The 23,846-nt window shown below is 45.4% G+C and overlaps 1 protein-coding gene and 1 long non-coding RNA gene across 3 annotated transcripts in view; one reads left to right on the forward strand and one right to left on the reverse strand.

Annotated features, from left to right (window-relative positions):
* bbox1 (butyrobetaine (gamma), 2-oxoglutarate dioxygenase (gamma-butyrobetaine hydroxylase) 1) overlaps positions 1-23,846 on the forward strand; it is a 313,722-nt gene that overhangs the window by 283,553 nt on the left and 6,323 nt on the right. Inside the window, exons 6-7 of the mRNA XM_086008110.1 lie at positions 9,174-9,370; positions 18,840-19,006. Coding sequence (XP_085864236.1) covers positions 9,174-9,370; positions 18,840-19,006 — 364 coding nt within the window. The remainder of the gene's footprint in view (positions 1-9,173; positions 9,371-18,839; positions 19,007-23,846) is intronic.
* Positions 1-23,846, reverse strand: part of LOC147107074 (uncharacterized) — a 113,039-nt gene that overhangs the window by 34,314 nt on the left and 54,879 nt on the right. Inside the window, exon 3 of one of the 2 annotated variants that reach the window (XR_015081020.1) lies at positions 9,364-10,075. The exons of the other annotated variant lie outside the window; for it this stretch is intronic. This is a non-coding gene — a long non-coding RNA (uncharacterized LOC147107074). Of the gene's footprint in view, positions 1-9,363; positions 10,076-23,846 lie in introns of those variants that run through there. 2 annotated transcript variants of the gene reach the window in all.

Here is a 23,846-nt window from a genome sequence, read left to right on the forward strand (position 1 = left end):
ATAGGTTATATATTTAATTTCTTTGAAAGTTGTGACAATAATTATGTTTTTTTGGAGCTATAGGTTTATTTTTACCCAAGCTGTATAAACACTTGTTATAAAATCAATCATGGGCATTCAGTGGGGTAGGGGATGTTACTAAAAACGAATTCTCTTGTGATGTGACTCTGTGACCCTCAATGTTTCAAATAGAGATTATGTGGTTGCAATATCATTCAAGTTTGTTTTTCTCGTAAGCTTCCGCTCAACTTTGTTGAAGTACAACAAAATTAAATCTCATTTAAGTACTAAACTTTAATCAACTGTTTGTATTATCAGGAGTTTATCTAATTGAGGTCTTTCTTTTCAATGTAATGAAAGATTACCCAGAACCAGGGAAAATGCCTTTTTGAGAATAAGCCTTTTAAAAATCGACGTTGTTATAATGAATTTGAACAATGCATTACGACCCTGTTCTGGTTCCACATTGACAATACATGCTGCATCCCTACTAACTTTCTCCTGTAAAAACAGTGCAGGTCCTGTTAGATGTTAATACAAGTGAAATACTGCAAATGTTGGAAATCTGAAACAAAAATCAGAAACATAGAAGATAGGAGCAGGAGTAGGCCATTCGGCCCCTTGAGCCTGCCCCGCCTGCCCCGCCATTCAATGAGATCATGGCTGATCATCCAAATTCAGTACCCTGTCCCTGCTTTCTCCCCATATCCCTTGATCCCAGGAGCGGGCCCAGGGGCCGTGTAGCCTGATCCTGCTCCTATTTCGTGTGTCTAATTCTGTTAGATTCAGGAGATGGTTCTGTGATAGTGGTTTGCCGGTTAGGATCAGATCAGCCATGATCTTATTGAATGGCGGAGCAGGCTCGAGGGGCCGATTGGCCTACTCCTGCTCCTATTTCTTATGTTCTTATATGTTCTTAAGAGGGTGCTAATGGGGCGCAAAGCAACTGATGCCCGTGCGCGGCGATGTTTCTGCCATTCACGAAATTGACCAGACAGTTTGCGGCGGCACTAAACACTACCGCCACGATCTCCTGCGCCCGCAGATCGTGACGTCAGTCGAGCGTGCAATGCCCCGGTAGCACCCCGGACCGGATATTGAGTGGCACCCCCTGTCTTACCGCCTGCCGCTAGCAACGACAGGTTGAGGGGAGCGTTTTGCAGTCAGGAAGGGACTGGGGGAGTGCCATTTAAAGGCGACTGCTTCCTGCCTTTTTTGTCGGCTAAACTTTTTCACCACGCATTCTGAGTGAGAGAGGGAGAGACTGCAGGAGATATTCAAAGCTGTGTTGAGGAGTTTTGAGTACTGAGCAGCACTTTGCAGGTTCTTTTTCTTTTGATCTTCCTTGCATCGATTTAGAAGCGACTATGGGGGCTGCACTCAGCTTTTTCCCTGGGCCTCTCCATTGTTCTTTCTAACAGATTTGATGTACAGGTCTCTCCAGGCCTAGATTCAAGGCTGCAATGAGCAGGATGTGGATGGAGAGCAAGATCGACCCTCCCCTTTAAGAACTGGCCGGCGCCAGTGTGTCTGTGTTCCATTGCTGACTGACATCACATGAGCTTCGCCAGCGCTCTGAGTTAGCGCCTCGCTCCTCGGCCTTTGCGCCTTAAGACAGGTGTGCAGCGCCTGATTTAGCGCTCCAATCACCCCCAGGGGCGATAAAAGCCAAGTTTGCAGCTGGTGGCGATAATTAGCACCAGGCGCTAAACTTTGTGCCCGGCCGATAATCACGCCCGAAACGGGGCGATACTGAATTTCTCCCCCTCAATGTTTTCAAGGGGAGACTGGATAGACATTTGAGGGAAATAAACTTGCAGGACTATGGGGATAGTGTGGGGGAATGGGACTGACTGGATTGCTCTGCAGAGAGCCGGCACAGGCCCGATGGGCTGAATGACCTCCTTCTGTGCTGTTATGACTCTATATCCTCTGCATTTCTCTGTAGCAAATAGTCCCAATTCTTGCAGCCTGTTCTGCATACTCCCAAGTGCAGCCGTACTAATACCTTATTTACCCCCAGTATGGCTGCACTGGAGTATTGTGTATATCACTCCTTATTGTATACTAGCAATGCGACTTAAAACTATTTGCCTTCACAAAGGCCCCATCATATTACTTGTGCATTCTTAATGATTTATCAACTGTAACCACCAGGTCTAACTCTTGATCCTAAGCCTTTTGCTGGTACACCTGCATGGTGTAAACAGGGCTCGAGTTTCCGCAAAGTAAAATGCGAAACACTACACTTAGCCACATTAAAGGACACCTGCCATACATGGACCCAGCCCCCCTAACATCTAAAAATCAGACAACAACCTATTGATTGGGTCTAAATTACCACCTCTGTGCACATTCTTGTGTGACCTGCAAACTTGTGTTGCATTGCATGCCTAATATTAGGGCTAGTTTTGAAATGGACAGCAGGGTGTATGGGTTTTCTTCAGGAATCAAATTCCAATCAGGTACGCAGATAATAATGAAATGCAGTTCTTGCATCTTTTACTATATTGAAGTTGATATGACCGGAATTCTCTACCCCAGAGGGCTGTGGAGGCTCAGTCGTTGAGTATATTCAAGACAGAGATCGATAGACTTTTGGACTTTAGGGAAATCAAAGGATATGGGGATAGTGCAGGAAAGTGGAGAGGAGGTAGAAGATCAGCCAGAAGATCAGCCATGATCTTATTGAATGGCGGAGCAGGCTTGAGGGGCCAAATGGCCTACTCCTGCTCCTATTTCTTATGTTCTTATGTACTGTAATGCAAACTGCCACAATATGCTGATGCTTCAGAATTTATTTGCTGAATATGGAGACAGGGAGATCCTCTGGAAAAAAACAAGTTGATATGATTGGAATTCTCTACCCCAGTGGGCTGTGGAGGCTTTTGTCACGTTAGATTTTTGAAGAATGTATTGACATATGTTTCCTCCTGTGGAGATGCCACATCCTTATATATTGGTAAATGTTCTCATTTAGGTAGTTATGGTGTGAATTGTGTTCTTAAATGGTGCACCGACCCATGAGATGGCAACTATTAAATGGTGAATATGGTGGCTGCAGTGAATGTTGTCGATATGGTAATTCCTCGAGTGGTTGATTTCAGAATCCTTAATATTTTCCAAGTTCATAATTTTTGTGTAGCAACAAAAATAAATTGTCGTACATGAATAGTAAACATGCAGTACAAATGCTCAGAAAGATACACACTTTAAATATAATATTTCCACATGATTTCCTGAACAACATGCTTTGTTAGTTTGTACATTTACCAGAATCAATCACCAACTCCCTTCAGGGACTGGACAGATAAAGTTCAGTCATTCACTCCACAGAGGCCATCAGAGGTCTCGGGGTTCAAGATTCTCCTGTGGCGCCACAATGAGTGGGAGTTGCTCCCACAAAGACAAAGACAGAGGTGAAGTCACTGGGGTTGATCTGAACTCCTCCCACCTGACCGAAACCAGACTGGGGGAGGGGGGTGCAGTTAAAATGAAGCAGGAGACACACCCACACCTTTGCCACCCCGATCTGGCAGACTACAATTTAAGCTGCAGGCAGCAAGGTCCCCCATCCAAAGTCAGGGCTCAATGTACTACTTTAACTGAGGCCTGAGAGGGGGAGCAGCGATGGCTTCCCCCCGCCAGGTCAACTCTGCCGGAAACAGGAGCTGGGGACAGAAGCAGGCCAGCAAGGTAGGTTCATTTTTATTAAATAGTTTTACTAAAATTTCCTTGAGCCCGAGGACGAGCAGGAGTGCCCCTCCGGGCCCCACAATGAATGAATAATAATGTATACATGAACTATGAGCCAGCCCATTTTAAGTGCTTTCAATAGTTTTATAACAAAGTCAAAAAGTGAACTATCCATGAATATCCGGAGTGGCATGTGTTGAGTCTGTGTTTCCAAATGTAGTTATGCTGAATAACTGGACACAGACTACAGAAATAATTAAACAGGTCTTTAGTAATTGAGGGTCAGGGCTGAACTGGAATACACTTTGCTCCACAGGGTTTATATACCGGTGTGGTCACCACCGGTACTACAATGTACAGGAGCCATCAAAAAGTAGTCCATCACCTTAAGGTATCCTCTGAAGGTGGTACAGGTTACATACACTACAATTCCTCCCCTTTTAGCTTAACAGTGTACACCCCAATTTAAACATAACATGGATAACATATATACAACTTTCACACAAAACTGTTCAAAGATTCAGTCTCTGAGGAGGCCTCCTGATCCGGGCCGGATAACGCCTTTCAGGGGTCTCTGGTTCTCGTTGCTGGGGTGACTCATCCATTTGATCTCCTATGGATTGAACATCATCATGTACGTTCGAGTCTGAGGTAGATGCTACAGGCTCAATAACTTCTTCAACTGGTGTCTCTGCCGTAGACATGGGGTCGACCCTTGTTCTCGATTCCACAAGTTGGTCAGCATGACGTCGTATTACGTTCTCTCCAACGTCTACCGTGTACATCAAGGGTCCTTGTCGGGCACGAATTGTTCCAGATTGCCATTTATCATTCCTATAGTCCCTGGCCAACACTGGTTGTCCTATTTCGAAACTCCGAGTGGCCTTGTTATTTATGTGCTGGAATTGCTTGTTTTCGACTTCCCTACGCACATTGGGTTTTAACAAATCCAACCGGGACCGCAACCTCCTGTTATAGAACATTATGGCAGGGCTTTGATTTGTCACTGCATGCGTGGCGTTTCGATATGCCATCAGGAAATTGTCCACCTTATGTTGTAGTGGAATATGGTCTTCGCTCATGGCCTTTATCGCCTTTTTGAACGTTTGTACAAATCTCTCGGCCAACCCATTTGTAGCCGGATGATATGGGGCAGATGTATAGTGTTTCACCCCATTCTTTTTCATGAATTCCTAGAATTCTTCTGACACGAACTGTGGTCCGTTGTCTGAACATATTTGTTCCGGCAACCCATTCCTTGCAAATATGGTTCTTAGAACTGCGATCATCTTTTCAGAGGTAGTGGTCGACATCTTAATCACTTCTGGCCATTTAGAATGTGCGTCTACTGCTATCAAAAACATGGAATCCATGAATGGACCTGCAAAGTCGATATGCACACGTTGCCATGGGGTTGAAGGCCATTCCCACGGATGCAGCGGTGCAATTGGAGGTGCGTTTTGAACTTTTTGGCACCCTGAGCAGCTTTTAGTCAGATCCTCTATTTGTTTGTCGATACCTGGCCACCACACATAAGCCCTAGCAAGGCTTTTCATCTTGACTCCCCCCAGATGACCTTCATGCAATTCCTTCAGAACTCTCTCCCTTAATTTAGGAGGAATAATCACCCTTGTTCCATACATCAATGTTCCTTGACAGACGGACAGCTGTTCTCGTCTGGCTGAGAATGCTGGTAACAGTGGGTCGCCATGTGCTGGCCATCCCTTCACTGTCAAATCGTAGACCCGAGACAGTGTCGGGTCGTTTCGGGTCTCTCTCTCAATACTCGCATTGGTGACTGGTAAGCATTCGAAGATGGTCGAGTGAAATATCTCGACAGGGTCAACTGCCGGTGCCTCTTCCGCTGTAGGTAGTGGCAGGCGCGACAGCCCATCAGCATTACCATGTTGCTTTGTACCTTTGAATTCGATATCATATTGATGTGCCCCTAGGAAAAGGGACCATCTCTGAAGCCTCTGCGCCGTCATAACCTGAACACCCTTCTTAGGGTTAAAAATGGAAACCAACGGCTGGTGATCTGTCAGCAGCGTAAACTTTTGGCCTTGCAGGTAATGGTTAAATTTCTTAACTCCCCACACGAGGCTGAGAGCCTCCCTATCTATCTGAGCATAGTTGCGCTCTGTGGAGGTCAATGATCTAGATGTGAACGCGACTGGCCTTTCCAAGCCATTTGGAAACTTATGTGAGAGCACTGCCCCGATACCATATGGAGAAGCATCACAAGCTAAGCGAATAGGCAGCGTTGGGTTAAAGTGAGCCAACACTTCCTTAGAGGTGATCAGTGCCTTGCTTTTTTGAAAAGCCCGCTTACAATCCTCGCTCCACTTCCATGGTACTCCCATTTGCAAAAGAGTGTTCAGCGGGTGTAACACCGTGGATAAATTTGGAAGAAACTTGTGGTAATAGTTAACCAACCCAAGGAACGACCTCAACTGGGATACATTTTCCGGAGCGGGAGCTTTCACAACAGCTTCGATCTTGTCAGGTGACTTATGGAGCCCCTCCTGGTCAATGACGTGGCCGCAGCACGAGATTCGCTTTTGAAAGAACTCACATTTCTGGTGATTAACTCTGAGCCCATATTCTTTCAATCTGGTGAGCACCTGCTCCAAATTCGCGAGGTGATCCTTATCATCATCTCCTGTAATCAGAATGTCGTCCAGGTAGCATTGTGTGCCTGGAATTCCCTGCAATACCTGCTCCATGGCCCTTTGCCAAATCGCTGGAGCCGATGCCACTCCAAAAACCAGTCTATTATACCGATATAAGCCCTTATGTGTGTTGATCGTGAGATACTGGCGTGACGCTTCATCAACTTCCATCTGTAGGTAGGCCTGCACCAGGTCTATCTTGGTGAAGTGTTTCCCGCCAGACAGCGAAGCGAAGATATCTTCAATCCGCGGAAGCGGATATTGCACCGTGTGAAGAACCGGATTAACAGTGATCTTGAAATCGCCACAGATGCGAACCTTCCCAGGTTCCCCCGGCTTGTTGCTCAACGAACGCTTCATGACAGGAACAATGGGTGTGGCCCATTCGCTCCAGTCCACCTTTGACAGTACTCCTGAACGTTCTAGCCCTTCCAGCTCTGCTTCCACAGCAGGTTGTATCGCATAAGGTACCGGTCTGGCTTTGAAAAATTTTGGGTTTGCATGTTCTTCAACCTTGATGTTTGCCGTAATTCCTTTCAGTGTTCCCAGTCCCTGTTGGAACACCTCCTTAGCATCGTCCAATATTTTGGACAGTCGCTTAGGTTTGACGTCGTCCTCTTTACAGGAATCTACAGTCAGTGCTTGTATGGAATGCCAGTCCACATTTATTCTCTGGATCCATTCCCGTCCCAGTAGTGGCGGACCTCCATCAGGTAACACATACAAGTCCATTTCCTGACTTTCTTTACCATTGTAGACCACATTTACTTTTATCTTTCCGATGAGGTATACTATTTGCCCCGTGTATGTTTTCAATACAATCTCCGTATCCCTCAGGGGAATGTGCGAGAATAACCTTTTGTAATCTTGCTTATTCATGACCATCAATGCCGATCCAGTGTCCAATTCCATCTTCACTTGGACTCCTGCTGTCCGAAGCATGACCCAGATAGTTTGGTGGTCTGCTGTGTTACCCACATTATGTATTTTTAGACAACCCAGTTCCTTACTGCTGGAGTCTGAATCCATCTTCTGTTCATCCGAACTGTTCTGTCACCTTGTGTACTTTTTTGTACTTCTCCTGCGGCGACTTTTTGCTGTTGGTCTTCTTTCCTGACCGGCATACTCTCGCTATGTGACCAAGTTTGCCACATTGCCTGCATTCTTTATCTTTGAACCAGCACTGGTTCTGGTCATGCGTTGTCCTTCCGCAACGATAGCACTTTACTGCGCCCAATGCCATTTCATTGGTGCTGAATTCCAATGGCCTTTGCTGTATCTCTGCAGTGCCTTGTGCTGCTGCCTCGTGCGATGCTGCAATGCTGAAAGCTTTGTCCAGCATAAGATCCTTTTCCTCTAGCAGTCGCTTCTGGGTTCCTTCCCTTAGGTGCCCACACACAAACTTATCTCTCAGTGCGTCTGCTAGTCCTGTACCGAACTGACAGTATTTTGATAACTTGCGCAGTTCGATTAAGAATTCAGCGTTGCTTTCCTCTTTAAGTTGAATTCTTTTGTAGAATTTAAATCGTTCCACTATCAGCAGCGGCGTGGGGTTTAAATGCTCTTGCAGGATAGTAACAATATCCACGAAACTCTTTCCTACCGGTTTATCTGGTGTTACAAGGTTCCTTAATAACCCGTACGTCTTCGCACCCATCGAGTTTAATAGGGTTAGTGCTTTCTTATCCTCCAGTACCTCATTCGTTGTACAGTAAACTTCGACACGTTCCACATAAGTGGCCCAATCTTCCACATCGCTATCAAAAGCAGTGATGTTACCCGTTTTTGGCATCCTTGTTGAGTTTCCTTTCCTTCGGATATGATTATTATTTTATTTTATTTTTTTCAAAATGGCGGCTTCCCGCGCTTGTCTTCTTCCCCCGCCGACTCAAAATGGCGATTACCGCGCTGTTGCCGTTCTCGCCTCCCAGCGGTCCTTTATTTTCCCCTACGCTGCTGCTCTTGTTCCCCGCCGCTCCCGCGGTCCTTGTGGACATAAACGCTTTTCTGGCTGCTGCGCGTCTCTGCCCCGATTGCAGTCCGGCCCCTGACACCGGCTGCGGTCGTGTTCTCCGCCCTTTTCGTCGTTTCCCTCCCCTTCTCTTACTGACAACTCGGCCGACTTCCCCCCCGTGCCGCTCGATCGGGCTTACCCGCCGCTGTCGTCGAAGGGATGTTCACTGATGTTTGACTTCGTGGCCAGAAACCAACACGGGTTCCCGATTGCCTCCCGTGCTATGCAGTGCCCAGCAGGATGTTGAGGGTGGATGTCCTTGATCGACGCCCGTTTCAGAGGCGAAGCTTCCTTTGATGCAACTGCCGCTAGGTAAGATCAGACTCGTCGCCACTGTTGAGTCTGTGTTTCCAAATGTAGTTATGCTGAATCACTGGACACAGACTACAGAAATAATTAAACAGGTCTTTAGTAATTGAGGGTCAGGGCTGAACTGGAATACACTTTGCTCCACAGGGTTTATATACCGGTGTGGTCACCAGCGGTACTACAATGTACAGGAGCCATCAAAAAGTAGTCCATCACCTTAAGGTATCCTCTTAAGGTGGTACAGGTTACATACACTACAGCATGTCCACCTCCCAATGGCCACCGCTAAACATCCTGATCATGAAGCACATAAAACTGCTTCACTGGGGCATACTGTAGCCATGTACATTCCTACAAACGACGCGCAAGCAAAATATACAACGATGCCAATATTTAAACCAACGTAAAGTGTGGCAAAATAAAAGGAATTTTCGCTTAAATATCCTGTGATGGTAAACATTCACATGTCTGTTTTGTCCCAGGTTCAGTTTCTCCACTGCATACAACAGGCAGAAGTTGGCGGTGAAACGGAGATGGTGGATGGATTCCATGTTGCCAATCAACTCAGACAACTGAACCCCGAGGCTTTCCGAATCCTCACCTCGGTTCTGGTCGATTTCACAGACATTGGAGTTGATTACTGCGATTTCTCTCTTCAGTCCAAGCATAGAATCATTGAGTAAGTACAAAAGCATGCGGATGACATAACTGCACCCGTATTTCTAGGATGCCAGTGTTTCTCTAAAATGTTAACTCAGCTTTCCCCCCCGCTCAGCCAGTTTACTGCCAAAGTAGCGTCAGAACTACATTTCTGCCCGCCAGTGTTACATAACCAAGACCTTGGTGCACGCCATTAAATATTCACGACAGGCTCCTGGTGCAGTTAAGGCTCTCTATAAGGAACCTGCCTCCGTGGGTGGGGGGGCGGGGGGGGGGGGGTGGAGCGGAAGAGGCAGGTCTGGTGCTACCGCAGCATCAAGTTGGCAGACACACCTCAAAAGAGCCATGCCAGCCATTCAATGAGTGCCAACGTTTACTTCATGTCAGTAATTTACTGAGTTGATGTTGCATCCAAAGGGAAGCCATGATTGAGCAGTGGGCAAGGAACTTTTCTAAGTGAAACTGTCCCTTATTAGTTTTGCAGGCAAATGTCTGGCAGATGGCAATGGGTTCTCTTGGGTGACCTCTTTCTACAATGGAGCCTCAACTGTATGCTCATCCTGCTATCCTTCTTCACCTCCTTCCTCCTCAACATCAATGTGTAGTCCTTTAGAAAGTGTGAAATTGTACAGCACGCAACAAACAACCATAATGTGCAAGACAAAAGCAAAATACTGCGGATGCTGGATATCTGAAATGAAACACTCAGCAGGTCAGGCAGCATCTGTGGAGAGAGAAACAGAGTTAACGTTTCAGGTCAATGACCCTTCGTCAGAACTGGAAAAAGTTAGAGATGTAACAGATTTTAAGCAAGTGCTGGGGGTGGGGGGGGGGTGCAGGGAAAGGGGGGAGGGGAGGAAAGAACAAAAGGGGAGGTCTGTTATAGGTTGGAAGGCAGGAGATTAAATGACAAAAAGGTATGATTATACAAAGCAAAAGGAGATGGTAATGTGCCGGACCCTGCTGGACTGCTCTACAATGCTCTGCCAGCAAGACTTCAAAATAGCAATAGTCTGATCATAGTTCAGGTGATCAGTGCTCTGCATGGGATAGTTGGCAAGTGAACTGGTCATGGGCCACTGCTGCAGAGGGTAACCCTCATCATCAACAGCCATCTAGACGCTTGTCTTTCGCAATAAACTGGGGGCGGGGGCGGGGTGGTGGAGTATATTTGATTGTTGTAAATGAGAGGATCATGGCAGCTGCCTGGATGGTGCTTATTGATATGCATGATGAGGTGGTTGGCATCACATTCTAGTTGGGCATTCATTAAGAAAAAGTCTTTCCTATTCACAAACTTGGAGTTCTCAATTGGAGCACAAATGGAAACACGAGTGCCGTGGATTGCTCCTTGCACCTGGGTAAATCCTGCCAGTTGGAAAAGGTTCCCCACTCTCTCACGCTGCTGTGCCATGTTTATCGGGAAGGTGATGAAATGTGGAGCGTGTGTAGCCAATGTATCCTTTACCCACTTTAGCCAACCAGCTAATGTTGTAGATATCCCCTGCCGCCCCCCAGTGACATAGAAATTATGTGCTGTGGTGATTTATCATTGACGTTTACAACGCTCTTCTTCTGAGGGAGGTGAGCTCCAGGGCAAGGCTGGTGGCAAAAACACCTCTACTGGCTTACAAGGGAAACAGTCTTTTGCTACACTGTTGAATGGAGAGGTTGACAAATGACTAGTCTATAAATACAATGGCATGGTTATCTACAAGTTGGTGCCAGACACCACCAATGGTTTCTAACTAGTCTTTCAAGCCCACTTTGCTCCATCTGATCCTCCTCTTCAAAACACAGATATAGAAGAATCCTCGACGGAATTGTGTTCAGAGCTTTATGGCAGAGGCCAAAAATGAAATGTACTGCATAATGCCGATAACAATAGCAAGCTGGGGGCCACAAAGGCAGATAAAAAGCAGAAACAAATTAACTGCAGCAAAAAATTCCCTCGTCCTGCAAGTGATCTTTCACTGTGCTTTACTCTCACCAGGCAGCCCTGCAATACTTCCTTTAGTTTACAGAGTTGCAGCAAAGATAGAAGGGGAGAGAAATTGAGTGCAGCAGCTCACCATGCAGCAGAGTGAGATACCTAAAACGCAGCCTGTGAAAAATGGAGCTAACCTTTTTTGAGGTCAGAATTTAGCAGCAGGCCACCCTGACACCAGCTGAAAACAGACGGTAACCCGGAAGGAAATCGAAGCCACCGTCTCTCCCAGCCCAGCGGCAGGAGTAAAAATATTGAGTTGATAAATCATGTCCCAGGGCTGTCTGCTCCTCTAATCTGCCAAGTCCAGTTATTGTGCTGAGGTTTCCTTGTTCTTGGCTCATCTCCCAGTTTAGATGCCTTGTGGTAATAGAACATCTTGCTTCTAGGGGAGTGAGGAAGGAAAGTGTCTAGACCAAAGTTCATCAATGGTGATGACTGTACTATAATAATCTGCTGGAATGCATGCGGAGACGAAGGCCCCCATTTTAACTCCCTCTGCCTGGCGGAAACCAAACCGAGTTTGGGGGGGGGGGGGCAGTTAAAATGAGGGCAGCGACTTGCCTCCTCTGATCCCGCTGCCTTCGCGAGCAGAACACCTGACCCAAGCTGGCGGGGTCTTGTTTAAATATGCAGATTATTGTTGGAGGTGTGGCAGCCTCCCCGTCAGGCCAAGCCTGGCAGGAGAGGGGGTCATGGGCCAGAAGAGACCCATGCAGGTAAGCTTTTTTAAGGTGTCCTTCTTGGGCCAGGAGGAGCGGGAGTGCTCCTCAGGCACCACAAGGAAGCCTTGGGCCTCCCTGCAATGGGCACCCACCTTCCACCCCCACCTCCCCTCACGTACAGAGACCCCCCCTGATTGCCCTGCCCTCCCCAACCACACCACTTTCCCGACTCCCAAAGACCGATCCTGCAAGTCCCCGGCTGCGGCCCCCTGCCGACCAAATACCCCACCCCCGCCTGACAGCCAGGCACTGGATCTGGCCATGTTCAGACGGACATCGTAGTAAATTTATGGATCTTAATGGCCGGGACTCCACAGCCCAGAACTCCACATATTCGCCGCCTGCTTCAGAGCTCATGTGCATCATGTGTTCCCCATTCCACCCCCACCCCCCCGCCATATTAAAAGCAGAGCCTCGGAGAATACTGGATGTTGGTTAGCCCTTCCTTCATTCTAAGTTATGGTGTGGAGATGCCGGTGTTGGACTGGGGTGGACAAATGAAGAAGTCACACAACACCAGGTTATAGTACAACAGTTTTATTTGAAATCACAAGCTTTCAGAGCGCTGCTCCTTCATCAGGTGAAGTGGAGTGATGCCTATAGACACAGATTATATAGTCAGAGAATAATGCCAGATGATTACAAGTAATCTTTCTAACTGCCATTTATCACACCTCGGCAGAGAGATAATCACAGCAATCAAAGGTGTGAATGCTGTCCAAACAGGTCAGTCAGGAAAACATTACATCAAAGAACAATGAGGTGGGGTCACAAGGGGTAAAATGTTGCAGATGCTGGGGTCTGTATGAAAAACAAAAAACAGACAAAAAACATGTTTTCCTGACTGACCTGTTTGGACACCATTCACACCTTTGATTGCTGCGATTATCTCTCTGCCGAGGTGTGATAAATGGCAGTTAGAAAGATTACCTGTAATCATCTGGCATTATTCTCTGACTATATAATCTGTGTCTATAGGCATCTCTCCACTTCATCTGACGAAGGAGCAGCGCTCCGAAAGCTTGTGATTTCAAATAAAACTGTTGGACTATAACCTGGTGTTGTATGACTTCTTACATTCTAAGTTAGGAAGCCCACTTCACCTGCCCAGAAAAGGTGGACCCAAAGATCAAGTAACCCATTTCAACCTCTGTACCAAAAGGCTGGTATTACAACATCTGCCATGAAGAAACTGCTTGGAGGGAAAAAAAGAGATCTTGTTTGTTCCATGGCTGTACAAAGGGCATTTTGAGACCTTTGCACTGCCACGTAAACTATCCGTGACAAAGATGTAGCGTTTTTGTCTAAGAATTAGCATGGATTTGGCTTCATTAAATCATAAAGTGGATAAAAACCAGCCTCACTCAGGAAAAAAAAATGCCTTTGTTAATGTTGATATAAATATTAGAGATTAGAGTTACTTTGCCTCAGCCAGATTTACAAGGGAGGGGCCAAGCCATTAAATTCAAACGTAAACATCTTGTGAGATTTGTTCAAATCCGTGTTTGGTCAGAAGCTTTATTTAAATTTGTTTGCTCGTTTTCTGGAAAGTTTCTCAGCTTGTCCTGTTCAAATTGGAGAGTCTGTCTTAAGCCTTCAGAGCTTGATAAGATAGCTTCGACGGTGGGACAAGGAAAACAACATAGCTCAGCACAGCACTAGTGACTGTTTAAAAACAAAAAACACTGGAAACACTCAGCGGGGCAGATAGCATGTGTGGAGAGAGAAATAGAGTCAACGTTTCAGGTCAATGTCCTTTCATCAAAACTGGAAGTAGTTAGAGATTTAACAGTTTATAAGCCAGTACAGAGCAGGGAAAAGGGGGTGGGACAGTTGGTGGGGCGGGGGTGGGGGGGAGGTAGTGGTGAAGGAAAGAACAACAGGGAAGGCCTGTGGTCAGATGGAGTGCAGGAGTGATTAAATAACAAACAGGGATGACGGTGCAAGGCGAAAGGGAGGTGGTAATAGGACAATAAAGAAACAAGAGATGGGGCCAGAGGAGGTGTAAATGGCAACAGCAGAACTATTACCAGCTGTCCGAGAAAATGGGAGCAGTGGTTAGGATCTGAAGTTGTTGAAATAGATGTTGAGGCCAGGAAGTGCTTAATTGAAAGATGAGGTGCTGCTCCTTGAGCTTGCGTTGAGCTTAGTTGGAACAGTGTAGGAGGCCGAGGACAGAGGTCAGAGTGGGAGTAAGTTTCAAAGTACAGCCCGGGAATTTTCCGCTGTGGGTCGGCAGCGAGCGAGGTTCCCCTCCACCAACACACACTGGGAAAAGTGCTCCATCCATGTCAAACGTCATAACACCACAAAACAAATTACCTTATTGAAGCAGCAAAGAACAAGAAACATCCCACAAATGTAATACTGAGATTGAACGATTTGTACAGCATATGCTGATCTGTTCATGACTAAAAGCCTGTTGGGTAATACAAGCTCTCTTTTGGTGAGATGACTTTTTTTTCCCCCTCCTTTCGGCTGTGTACAAGGGCCCGGCCCACAATTGCCACCCTCTACCTTTATAGCACAGCGGAGGTAGGAGAAAATCATATAGACATAAGCCCACATGCTGCTACTCTGTGGCACATCTCTCTGGAGCAACAATAGGCTGAGCAACCACACTGCCTCGATAAATACGTTAATAATCAGAGCTATACTAACATTTTGACTGTAGTTCAGCATTTCTCTCTGCTGGTGAATGTTATTTCATCTCAAAATAATTTCTGCCGTAAAAATAATCACTCTTATTTTTAACCTTAAACTTGGGGGCAGGGGGTTGGGGTTGGTGGGGGTGAAGAAAGGTCAGAAAACCTTAACAGAAAAAACAAACAAACATACTCCTTAAAACTTGGGGCAATGTGACCACAGGCTGAGAAATTTGGCTTGTTCCAAAACTAAGATTTATTCTTTTGCAGAGATTGAGAAACTTGCTCACACGACACATTCCTCAACAGGGTCTGAAGTCTGTACACTTTAGTGGAACGATATGAAACTACATTGTATTGATCATTTGTCTTGCTTTTTATAGCATACCTGTACATGTGTGATATTTACAGTGGAGTAAAAAAAAATCAATTAAAATGTTTACACTAGTAGGTCTATACCGCTGTGTCATGATAATTAACCTCCATGGACAAGATTTCCAAAGGATGGTTTAAGTTATTTTCATAGCTGTTGTATGGCAAAAATGTGATAAGTTCTGTGTCGGCAAGTTCCAAGATCACATTGTAGTACCCTCAGCAGAATAGTTGAAAATGTTAACTATACTTAATAGAATCCTTCAGGTTTAGCATTGTCCGATTTTCCCCAATACTGTACAACCTTTTATTAACAAAATACAGACAATTCATACTTGTTTAGAATCAACTTTTACCATATGAGTAAAGGAACTAAACTAGAAAAGCATGGAAGACTGGTAAAAAAGACTGGTAAGAGACAGAGTTAGTTAACAGAAATATCCAGTTATCAATTATTCAGGTACCAAGAGCTTCAAGAATTCAGTGTTACTGCCATCTACTGGTACAATGCATCACTGGAAATGTCACCAATCTTGTTATTATTGCCACCTATTGGTTCAGTGGAGACAGTGGGGTAGATTTTAACTTGAGCCGCTGTGTAATTGGGTGGTAGTGGCACAAAAAATGGCTCGCCGCCCATTTAATGCCGGCACCCTGGCCGCTGCCATCCTCAGAGGGCCTTCCATTAGGTGGCCGGCGCGCATGCCTGTTTCAGGCAGTATGCCCTTTTAATATATATAAAACACTGGGGTCCTGTGACCTAAATAGGACCCCAATTGCAACCGAGCAGTACAGTAGACGAGGCCTCAAACAGGTAAGTTTGCAATTAATTTTCTGGGGCCTTGAGGCGCAGGAATGCTGCTGCTTGGGTTCGAAAAGAATAATGTGCATCGCTACTGTCCCATGAATGCAAATTCATAAGTGGCGAGGATGCGTAACCAAATTTTAGTAGTTGTGTATGCCACTCATTATAGGCCAAGGCTTGCAATGCAACCCCATCACTACACTGCAAATACTCTGGTTCTCAGCTGTGAGTAACTGTGAAGGTAGATTCTTTTTATTAAGCAGACAGTAGTTTTTGGACATAAACTTAGTTTTTGGTGGTTTAATAGTGATTAATTGTGTATATAAGTGCAAGGTACCGGTGGTATAGTGGATAAGGGTGTGATGTGTAAATATCTGGCGTGGATTACCTCCCATTTTGATATTTACCCTTATAGTAGAGACTATACATGATGTGCACAGTGACGTACCACAAAATAAATCTATTGGGATTATGCAGTACTTCGGAAACATAGGAACAGGAGACGACCATTCAGCCCCTTGAATCGGTTTTGCCATTCTACTAGATCTTGGCTGAACTGTACCTCAACTCCATGTACCTGTCTTTGAGCCATATCCCTTAATTATATCCCTTGATATCTTTAACTAACAAAAATCTGTCATTCTCAGCCTTGAAAATTTCAATTGACCCAGCATCGACAGGTTCTTTGGAGAGAGTTCCAGATATCCACCCTTTGTATGAAAAGGTGCTTTCAAAAACAAAGCAGCAAAATTATTTTTTCAGGGTTTAAGAAATAATGGCCCTGAATTTACAGTCGGCACTGTGGCCATACCCCACCGACCTGCGAATGGAATCCGCACTTACCTGCTGGGAACCCCCTTAGAGAAGTTGCTTTGAAACGCTGCAGAGATGTGCACCGTGTAGTGGCCCACGGATCCCAGGGGCACACCGTGTGCGAAAGCGTACCTGGGATCACGTGGAGGGCAGTGCTCCTTTCACTAGCCAATCAGGAAACATTTCAACTTAACATCAAAGACCTTGTAAATTAAACGGTGTGATACTAATTATATTTATTTGACAAGTACAGTACTTGGCTTTAAAAAGCACCGGGAATACTGGAGTAAATACAGTTATTTACTGCAAGACTCTGCAAGATTTAAAAAAAAGATATCATCCTTCAAATCAAACATTTACAGCTGCCTGGTAGGTTGTTTTACATGTGTTTTTTTATTATACAATTTTCTCATCCCCCCCCCCCCTTATGCTGTGCAAACAGGCTCCTGTGCCTGTTTGCACCAGCCGTAAAACATTTCCAGCATAATTGATGCGCAGTAGGTGGGCAATGCACCCAAATTTTCACCAGCACATCATTTCAATGAAGGCTTGAAAGTCACAGCAGATCATCTGTCTATTTGGAACTTAACAGATCGTAAGTTCGGGATTTAGTGCAAGCGCATGCAGAAATCCCGACCTTGCGGTCAATTTCAAAGGCAGTATGACGGTGTACTCTGAGAGTACGCTGTCATACCAACCGCAAATTCAGGGCCATTATCAAGTGGAATGAAATGAATGGGAAAGATAATCCAGAGAGTACCTCCAGAATACATTGTACCTGCAGGCAGTCTTAACATTTCACTTCTACACTGAAGCACAACAATGCTATTGCAATGTTACTAGTAGCCACTGTAATATTCAATATTTCATAAAACCTGAAGTAATTCTAAAAATTGGTCCAACTTTCTCCATTTTGTCTTTATCTGTCAAATGCTCACCAGTTTCTTCTGCCTCTGATTTTTCTTCTTACACTAACCAGAAGAACCATACCGGAAAAAATTGCCTCAACTGAGGAGGGGGTGGGGCAGGGAGGAAGAAATCAACACCAACGTTACAGGCAGGAATGAGAGAAACCAGAGACAGGCATAAAAAGAGTGGAGGCAGAATACAGGAAGGCAATTAGAGATAGAAGTGGCCTTAAATGGGCCAGTATGAAATGGTAGGAAGCGATCCGAGGAAAACAGGGGTTGACAGAAGTACAAGAGTCAGGTGAGCTGAAAGAAAGAAAGACTTGCATTTATATAGCACCTTTCACGAACTTAGGACCTCCCAAAGTGATTTACAGCCAATTCAGTATTTTTTTTTTTTATTTATAAAGTGTAGTCACTGTTGTAATGCAGGAAATGGTAGCAGCCACAAACAGCAATGTAATAATGATCAGATAATCCATTTTAGTGATGTTGATTAAGGGATAAATATTGGCAAGGACACCCTACAAGATAACTCCACTGCTCTTCTTCGAAATAGTGCCATGGGATCTTTTATGTCCACCTGAGAGAGCAGGCGGGGCCACAGTTTAACGTCTCATCCAAAAGATGGCACCTCCAACAGTGCAGCACTCCCTCAGTAATGTACTAGCGTGTCAGCCTCGATTTTTGTGCTCAAGTCTCTGGAGTGGGACTTGAAGCCACAACCTTCTGACTCAGAGGCGGGTGTGCTACCCACTGAGCCACAGCTGCCTCTGAGCATTAAAGGATGGAATTCAGTAGTCCGGCAAATGTTTGAAAAGTCATTAGTTGGGGGAATTTGCTCTGGCAGTAAGAGCCTGATGCTGGGAATGGAATCCATCATGGCAATAAATAAACCAATCAAGCTATTGGCATACAAGTGACTTAAGTACATATTTCAGATATCCAGTCTTGATTATAATGAACGCATCATGATCCTTGAAGTCATCAGTTAATACACAAATCTAAATTTGTCAACAAAGCAAAACCAAATTTAATTTAGATGTTGTCGCAGTTGATCTTAGAGCTGTTGTACACTTGGGCCATTAATACTTTGCTTTGATTCCGTGTGCATATATATTTGGCAAAAGGTTGACTAAAAATTCCATAATTATGGGCTAAGAATTTACTTTACAAAGCAAAAGCAGAAATGGTTTATTCTAAAAAGCCTTTTTTCCTTTCATTTGTATATAGCTTGGATCATAATGGGAAGGTTGTTCAGATTAACTTCAACAATGCTACTCGGGACTCGGTCTTTGATATGCCTGTGGAACAGGTGCACCCATTCCTGACTGCCCTCAGGGACTATGTGGATCTTATGTACAAGCCGGAAAACATGGTCACCTTCAAGATGGAAGCAGGTGAGCTTTCCCAGGCGGTAACAGAAATTTCTAGCAGAGAAGATAAAAATGCTGCAATCTTTAGCAATGGACTTGTTATACCCTACATATTGTTCAATAAGCAATGCATGGGACGTCAAAAGTGGTGCCTTCAAATCAGGAAGTAGACAATCCCACTATTTGCATGGATTTAGATATTTAATTGCACTTTTTAGAAACGTTGCGAGCGATTTTGCCAGCCCTGGAGAGGCATGTTTGGAGACGGGACTGCCGGGAAAATGGCAGACTCTGGAGGCGAGTAGCCGACCCGCGCCGGGTCCCGTCTCCAGGAGGCGGGAAGGGGATTACAGCCACTTAACTGCCTGTTAACAGGTTGTTAACAGGCAGTTAAGAGGATTATCCCCATTTTTCCAACAGAAGTGCAGGCTTCCCAACGTCGGGAAACCCCGCCAGGATCAGCGAGGCGAGCAGTGGGTCTGCGGGGGTCGGAGGGGTCGAAAGGTGCGCTGTGGAGGTGAGTGATGGGTGCAAGTGTGGAGAGGTAAGTATGTGAGGTGAGTGGAAAGTCTTAGAAAAAGTTTCCTTACCTTTGTTTCTTCCTGCAGACTTCAATCGCTGGGGATCCGGAGGCTCCGGCATTCTCCACGGGAGAGATGACAGAATGGCTGCTGCATTCTCCGATACAACAGCCATCTGATTTCTGCTCTGGAAATAGGTTTGGTGAGTCTTGAGTACAAGAACTCACCAAACAACAGAGAATGTCAGTGTTTGACAGTTTCACAGAGCTATCAAACGATGACAATTCAGCTGTCAAAAACTTTTGACAGATGAAACGTCATACGCTGACGTTCTCGGTCACCAGCTTTCCCTTAATTGGCCTGCTAAGCCCGCTGGGCGGGCTGAACAAGGTCAGTCAAGGGAAAATAGCGTGGGTTGGCCGGACGTCGATGAAGGCGGGACTAAAACCCGACAAGCAGCAGTCCCGCCTCCAACGGCAAAATCACCCCCGTTAATTCCAGTTTAGCTACAGGACACAGTTGAAGAATTGTAGTTTTTTTGGAGAAACATGGGGTCAACTTTAACACTCCCGCTCCTGGAAAATGCCGCACCATTCCCACCCAGAGGTATTTTACCTTCACTGACTTTGAAGTTGGCCAAGGCTCCTGCTGCAGGCAGTGGCTCCATTTAAATGTAAAAGTCATGGCCCATTGACATCAACGGCACCATAACATGAATTTAACGAGAACCCGGGGAGGGAGTTTGCGCAGTGTCAAACCCGCCAGAGAAACCGAGCAGGAAGCAGCAGAGTGGCCAGAAGAGGCCACGGTAAATTATTTTTTATTATTCGGTTGGATTTTTTGGGAGGCTATGAGGAACAGGAGTGCTCCTCATGGGCCTGGAAATGAATCAGTGGGCCTCTCCTGCCCCAGCCCTCCCTACATTGGCATCTTTTTGGAACCCCCCCGAAGTACTTTTATGCCGGTGACCGTTCCCTTGGGTCCCCGGTAGCAGCCGGTTCCCGCCCCAATTCCTGTTCCCACCCGCCGGCCTTGGCGTCATTCCCGCTGGCTTTGGGCGGGAGGCCGATTTCTAAGTTAAAAATATGAGGCCCAGCAACTCAAATCAGCCAGGCCTCACTGCCTTCTGAACTGCCGGGTGCACCGTCCGCCTCGGGCCTTCCAATCCTCCCGTTAATCTCCCCCCATGCACTCAGTTTCAGATCAGGTTCACAGTCTGAAACAGAGGACACAATATATTCAACTGTAGACTGAGGGACACTTTTAGGGATTATGCTACAGGACTAGCGACCCAGAGGTCAGGAGTTCAAATGCCACCATGGCAAGTTGTGAAACTGACTTCATTCAAATGTGATAATTAGTGGGTTATCCCCAGAAAGTGACCATGAAAGCTGCCGGATTATAAAAACCCAACTGGTTCACTAATGCCACTTCTATCTATCTGGTCTGCTCGACATGCGGCTCCAGTCTCACTGCGTGGTTCAGCGCGTCGAGGGATGAGCAACAGATGCTTGCCTGCCAGTGTTACCCACATCCCAAGAACAAATTGAAAAAAGGAGATACACACATCAGGTTCTCATTTACAATGTGGTGCTTTCTCGGGTTTATAGCCACCCTATGGAGGAGATTATCCTGCCTCTGCCAACCATAACTGAGTTCTACTAGGCATGTCTCCATAGCTCAAAGCGACAATTTCACTCGAAGGAAGAGTGGCTGGAAGCACGGAGTGTGGGAAATTTAAATATTCACACTAATGCAATAGGGATGCACGCGAGGCTGGTGTTACGGGATGTTTTGGAGAAGAGCAGAGCGTATGCAATTGTAGTCAGAGCAACACAAGGGGCCAAACAGGCCCTCAAGGCAGTGCAGAGGAGAGCAATGAGGCTGATCCCCAGCGTCAGAGGGAAGAGCAATGCTGCAGTTCTTAAGCCTTGAAAAGGGACATCTCGGAGAGGACCTTATAGATGATTACATAGACTATACAGTACAGAAAAAAGCCATTCGGCTCAACTGGTCTGTGCTTCGAGATACAGAAAGTAAACCCAAAGCAATGCTTTATTATATGCCAGGACAGCAGGAGGAGAACACACAGGTTCAAGCTTGCGAAGAGCAAATTTAGGACAAACGTCAGGAAATATTTCTTTATGCCAATCAACAGATAACACAGGTTGCTGGAAAGGGTAGTTGATGCCATGACACTGGATTCACTAGGTCATAAGAAACTTATTCAATAAATTGATCACTCTTTGTGAAGACCTCTTGATATTAGTCCTAAATTTGCCTTTTGCTGGTTTGAATTTGTGTTCCTTTCTTCTACTCAAGTAATACCCTGGAGTTAACTTTCCCTTAACTAGCTCATCGATGATCAGACACATCAGAATAGATTTTCAACTTGTCGCCTGGGCTTAAAACTGCCCTTGAAGAAAAGGCCAAATTGTTATTTCCTTTGATGGTAATAGAAATTAAAATCGGGCAGTTTCTGTCACAGGCAGCTGATCCACGCCAGTTTTATGCCTGGGCAGCAAGTTGAAAACCTACCTCATCCTTTCTAGGTTGAAGTGCCCAAGTCTTTCCTGATAACTCAGACCATTACCACTAGGGATAAGCCTCATGGCGCTTCTCTGCACCGCCTTCAGTGCTTGAATATCTCCCTTGTGTGTCGACAACCAGAACTGGATGCAGTACTCAAGGTTTGATCAAGACATCCTTTGACTTGTATTCCACTGTTCTGGCAATACAGTTCAACATTCTATTGGCTATGTGGATTTCTGCTCTGCATTTGTTGGAGATGTTTAGCGTTGAGCCTACCACGACTTCTAGGTCACTTTCCAGTTCATCCTTAGCTATTTCAGTAGCATTTGTGGATTATGTGTTGGCCATTTTACCATTCTATGTGCAATACTTTACACTTGTCTGCATTCATTTTCATCTGCCTTTGTTCTACATACATACATATTTTATCCAATTCATTCTGTAATTTCTGAACTGTCCCCTCGGATTCCACTGACATTCCTAATTTGGCTAAATTTGCAAATTTGACCAATTTGCCTCGAGTTTCTGAATCCAAGTCATGACGCAAACTAAAGAAATGATTGGTCCCAACACCTAGCTGTGGGGCATCACACTCACCATTCTCCCATCCTGATTCATTTGAGAAGCAGTTAAATACGGTAATGGGAAGACCCATTCATCTGAACCAAACTTGTGATAAGCAGCCCCCCCAAAAAAATACACAGATGTTTAGAGTTCAGTAGTATTGCGTTAAGAACCAGTTGTGACAAATAGGCCATTCTCTTGCATTTCAAATCATAAAGTCTACATAACTTCAGCATCTATGTTTGAGATGTGGCTGGTCACTTGAAATTTAATTACTGCACACTAGGGGAGATCCAATAAGCTAACTCGTTCGCTCCAGCTTGGAGAGGTTACAAATTGCTTTCCAGTATGCAAAGTTAACACTTCAAAAGGCATTATTGCTTTTCAATAATATTAACATATACATTTTGATAACAAAGCAAGTAGTATCCACTTAACACACTCTGCTTGCCTTATCCTGAAATCAACCAATTTAACTTGTGCAGGAAAAAGAATGAAAGACTTGCATTTATATAGTGCCTTTCACAACCTCAGGACGTGCCAAAGTGCTTTACAGCCAATGAAGTACTTTTGACGTATAGTCACTGTTATACTGTAGGAAACGTGGCAGTCAATTTGCGCACAGCAAGCGCCCACAAACAGCAATGTGATAATGACCAGATAATGTTTTAGTGATGTTGATTGGCCAGGACACCGGGGATAACTCCTGCTGCTCTTCTTCAAATAGTGCCATAAGGCGGGCTTGACTATGGTACCCGGGGCTCACATCAATGCCAGGGAGCTAATTACTGCAACAGGAGCAATGATACGTTACTGAATATTGTGCAAGTGAAATCAGACTTCAGTTCGCAGGGAATGAGAGTGGTGTTAGGACCGAATTTTCTGGTAAAGCCCCCCCAGAATACCAGTCATTACTTCAGAACTTTGTGCTTTAGCTTCTTCTTCTTAGTTTATATCTAGGATATTGATATTCTCCATGATTGTCAATTCCCTGCTTGTCTTATCACCTTACCTCACTGTTTACTTGCTGAACTTGAGCTAGCAGTCCGAGCAGTTGCTCATCATGGCCTAGAGATTGCGCTGGTATTTTTCAGCACAATTTGGCCAAAATCGGAGTAACTGGCGCAAAGATCACAGAATTTTAAGCACTCCGCACAATTCGTGTTTCCGCGATCTTTCACACTAGTTTTAAAAACATCGCACTAGAAGTAAGCCCCGCCCACAAAACTGGATCCGCCCCCAGGATG

This window comes from Somniosus microcephalus, chromosome 15 (genome assembly GCF_052327205.1).
Source record: "Somniosus microcephalus isolate GS21.2 chromosome 15, FLI_Smic_1.0, whole genome shotgun sequence".
NCBI classification, from domain to species: domain Eukaryota; kingdom Metazoa; phylum Chordata; class Chondrichthyes; order Squaliformes; family Somniosidae; genus Somniosus; species Somniosus microcephalus.